Genomic DNA, 4,752 nt, shown 5'->3' on the forward strand with positions numbered 1-4,752 from the left:
ATGGTCGTGTTATCTCTTGGAAAAGTTCCAAGCAAGACACCACATCAGATTCAAACAATGAGGTCGAATACATAACTGCATCGGCTGGAGGAAAGAAGGGTGTTTGGATGAGAAATTTCGTTCAAGAGTTGGGTTTCATTCCTCGAGTAGTTGATACAGTCCAGGTCTACTGTGACAATACTGGTTCTGTTGCGCAAGAAAAGGAACCGAGATCTCATCAGCGATCTAAACATATACCGAGGAAGTTCCACATAATCTGACAGATTATGGGAAGAGAAGACATATCAGTAAAGAGAGCCATCTCTGCAGACAAAGTTGTTGATCCACTGAAGAAACCCCTGTCGGGACCCTTGTTTGAGAAGCATCGAGGAGCAATGGGTCTAAGATATATGGGTAGTTGGATATAGGGAAAGTGATAGATTGTTAGCGTAGGTGCCTAGAGAGCCAACTTGTGACTTGAGATTTATTGACTTTAATAATGTAAAACGATCTTTATTTTAATAATATTTTACGATTTTATTTAATTATTTCATTATGTTTTATCTGTATACATATGCAAGCTGCATAGATAAAGTCCTCGAAGTCTGCTTTTCAACATAAGATCATGAAACTTGTTAGGAAGTATAATGTATATTTTAAATAGGTTTTTAATCGAATCAGCCACCTAAAATAAGGATAAAGGTAGCTTGAGCTTGAGACTAGTATCTGTGATGTAAACCTCATGTTTCAATAGTAAGGGCATAGAGATATCAATTCATATAGATGGATGATCATATGATAATACACTGAACAACCATCCCTCGGACTGTCCAAGTGGTTCTCACTTATCAAGTGGAATAGTTTGCGGTTATGGTTGTATACTATTAGTCCTAAGGCCCAGGACAATGTAGGGGTTCTCCATACTATCATGCACTTTGATCCATTTACCGATTTCATTGGGGGTCATCAAGGGGCGAGGTTGGGTGTAATTTCAAAATATATAGAAGTAAATGCATTGTAGTAGAGGATTCAATGTTGTCCAACCGATGAAGATATCCTATGTGATTTCATGAGTTAATAATGCAAGAATTCTCTGGCCAGAGCAAGAAATGTGCTTTAGGGAAAGGTGTATTCCTAGTTGCACATATCATGCTATTATTATTACTCAAAGATACATCACATCGTTATCAAATCCATATGCAACTCTCGATATACCAATGGTTGCAGATTCGATCGGGATATATGACTTGAAGGGACCGAACAATAACTTAAAGTTCTTTCATGAACTATAAGCGATACCTAGGGAATAATGAAGAGATGCAACTAGAAGCTCTTACCATGATCTGATGGGTTCAAGCATACCAAACAATCAACATTTTAAAATCAGTAGTTGTATCTTGAGTTGAACTATGGATAAATTTATATATAGGGACGAGTGAATTAAATGATGGATGTTAATTATCGCTTGATTGGGCTTAGGCCATATCCAACCCAAAACTCTATTTTAAAGCAACTATATTTTTAAAATAGTGTAATTTCTGCACCAAATACAATATTGATCTCCAACTTATCTAATTCAAATCTTACTTTATATCAGAATATTTTTTTTATTTGATTTATTAATTTATTTTATTTTTTGAACCGAATGTTGACATTCTTCAACCCATTATTTGATTAATTTTAAATTTTATGTTTAAATATCTAATTATTAAAATAATATAATAAATATTATACTATTATTTAAATATATCTAATTATTAAAATAATATATATTATTGTTCAAATAATATTTATAATCTTTAATATAAATATTTATAATAAATAAAAAAATAAAAACACCATTTTGATGTAGGATTGGAGATGTCCTTAGTTAAATATCTCTAATGGCATGTTCATTTATGTTTGCTGACTGATGTGGAACAATTAAGTCTAAAAATAGGCATATTAGCAAGCATATTAACGTGGCAATGGCGTGGGATCTGAAATTGAGTTTTGAAACCTAGATCTCTTCCCCAATTAAAGACATTGATGTCAAATGAACTGTAAGTATCGACATGTTTGTTTATGTAATGAAACTAATGGCATGGCTTTGAGCGAGCATGTTCCAAACGTTAAAGCATCTATATACTACTATAGATGATTTTTAGTCTATTTTTCGATAATTTTAAATATAAAATCATAAAACTAAACCAATTATTTGGAAAATAAAATTATATTATACATGAACCACAATAATCTATATTATATATTTATATTAATATATTACACACGTGCTTCTTGGCCACTGTTACATAATCCATGTGAATCAGAACTGGGAACTCAAACGTGAAACTTTATTTACTTAGGTCTACTGGAGTTTAGTATGACATATCATGACACGAAATGGTTAATTCTATCCCCAGTAGATTAAAGATGCTGTTTTGCTTACTTGTGCAGTTACGAGTTGAATCGAAAAAAATGCCTGAATTGCTTGTTTAATCGAGATATTAAGTCCGAGTTTACGTTGGCAGTGTACATATTTGCATCACATTGAGGTCATATTGAGCTTGTGTTCTCATTCTTATGCAACGGACGGTTTTAGCAGCTGATGTTCATCGGGATATGTGCTCGTACTTATGAGACTAGTGGAACAAAATACTAGACACTTGTGTTTCACTGATGAAATGGCATGGTTGTGAGGACTCTTGAACGATTTCTGTCTAACTCCTGTACAGATCCACACTCAAATCTCCTAGGGGTGCAGTGAATAGTGATGTTCATTTTCTAGTATAATAGCTGTTTTGTCCAACAACTATAAATATCACAAGAAAAACTGACCACCAAGAAACGACTATAAAACCAATATGGTAACAAATTTGATAGATATTCAGCTAAAAAGATGCAGCCGAGTGAGATCAATTTATTGATAAATTAATCTCAGGGAAGCGAGTCAAATTATCTCAAGAAAATAACGCACACATTTTATTAGCAAAAGGAATAAGCGCATTAAAAGCTGCATCATCTAATTGAAAACACATCCCGTAATTGTTTTCTCCTCATAGCAGAAACCAGACATCATTTCTATATCAACCGCAATATTCAGAATCCTCATATAAGATAATTAATTGACTCTGTTTAACCAATGCACTCACCCTTTAGGTGGCTTGATGGACGAATTTGAAGCATTGTATCTCATATCTATTTGATTGTTTAGACAAATTTTTGTTTGATTGATTTCCAAAAATCCATCCCTTCTTCAACTTGTACGGATGCAGGGAAAGTTATGACGGATTTGACGTACATTCAAGAAGGGTGTTGTTTCAAATCCACCAGTCAAACCTCTCCGCATATCCAAACACAACCTCAATATATAATATCTAACCCACAGTTATTAGAGGTGCAAGGTATACTAAGATTCACATATATCATAGAGCTAGGTGCAGGGCGAGGAGCTTTATTGCAGTGAGTCACCATAACAATATGATAGAATCTAAAACTAAACATTATGAGGAAATTTTCACCAGACATAATGCAGTATATACTTTCACAATATTTAAATTTATTCTGCATTTCATCGAGAATTTTCTATTTCTACGTTAAAGGGACTCTTAATTATTGCCTTTTATGCAGAGTCAAACATTGGCTTCATGGTTAGGCGCGCGATTGCATTAAAAGACTGCACTGCGCCTGGACAAGTCTCAAGCCTAGACCACAGATTCCAGAATTCTAATAATTATGATCCAACCAAGTTGTATACATATAGCCTGGATAGGAATTCCAGGCGTATAATCCCCAGTCAGAAACTGAAATGCATTCAATCTCGACTCAGAAATGTGGGACGGGTTAAATATAAAATTATTGACACACAAAACAATCTTGGCATCAACAGTTCTAATAAAAGGGGAGTAAATATTTGTCCAAATTCAGAATATAGAGTCGCATTGTCTCACACAAAACAAAACCCTCGATCTTTAATTAACCAACAAAGTAACAACGATAAGATACTAGAAGCTCCCAATGACATTACCGAACACAACCTCAGAACCGGAGTTTCGTGAAGAACCAGCGGTTTTTCCCAGTCTTGAACCGCTCCTCGAACCTCGCCTTGGTCTCCTTAGCTGCCGTCACCTTCTTGTCCCTCGACTGCAGGGAATCCAGAGTAACCACATCCTTCAGATCAACGTCGAGCGTGTAACGAGTGGGCATGATGTGATTGTAATTCACGAGCTTAATGAAGCATTTCACCCTCGATTTCTTCGCCTGCTTCTTCGCCGAGTCCTTACGGATGACTTTCCGAGGGTATTTGGAGATTCCGGCGACTAAGCAATGCCCGTAAGGACGGTCGCGCGTTCCATCGTCGAAGGCTCGAATAATCACGGCCTTACGACCGGCGTATCGGCCCTGTAATACGATTACGGCCTTGTTGGGCTTCAGAAATTTCACCATTTCCGCCGCTCTCTCTCTCGCTCGATCTAGACGAATGGGTTGAACGCACACTTGAAACCCTAGTTGACGTTTATACAAAGTTAATGTCTCTACCTACATTAATTGGGCTTGGTTAATAATAGGAAACATTGGGCTATATAATATTGGGTTTCTAGTGTAATTCTATATTTCCTTCTTTTACTAATTTATTATTTTTTTTTCCTTGTATATATCATATCATAATATCAAAATTTGATGTTGTAGCATTCTTTATTTTTGAAATAATTTATTTAATTATGATATTTTATAAGATTTAACAGTATGATTTTTATAATTATAAAACAATGCAATATTTAATAGTCAAAAATT

The 4,752-nt window shown here is 35.0% G+C and overlaps 1 protein-coding gene across 1 annotated transcript; it reads right to left on the reverse strand.

Moving 5' to 3' along the window:
* Positions 1-3,834: 3,834 nt before the first annotated feature.
* Positions 3,835-4,481, reverse strand: LOC142551188 (large ribosomal subunit protein eL27x). Its single transcript, XM_075660277.1, has one exon. It carries the CDS (start codon positions 4,402-4,404, stop codon positions 3,997-3,999), a length of 408 nt encoding a protein of 135 aa, XP_075516392.1. The 5' UTR covers positions 4,405-4,481; the 3' UTR covers positions 3,835-3,996.
* Between the last annotated feature and the right edge of the window lie 271 nt (positions 4,482-4,752).

This window comes from Primulina tabacum, chromosome 7, assembly GCF_025594145.1.
Source record: "Primulina tabacum isolate GXHZ01 chromosome 7, ASM2559414v2, whole genome shotgun sequence".
In the NCBI taxonomy this organism is placed as follows: Eukaryota; Viridiplantae; Streptophyta; class Magnoliopsida; order Lamiales; family Gesneriaceae; genus Primulina; species Primulina tabacum.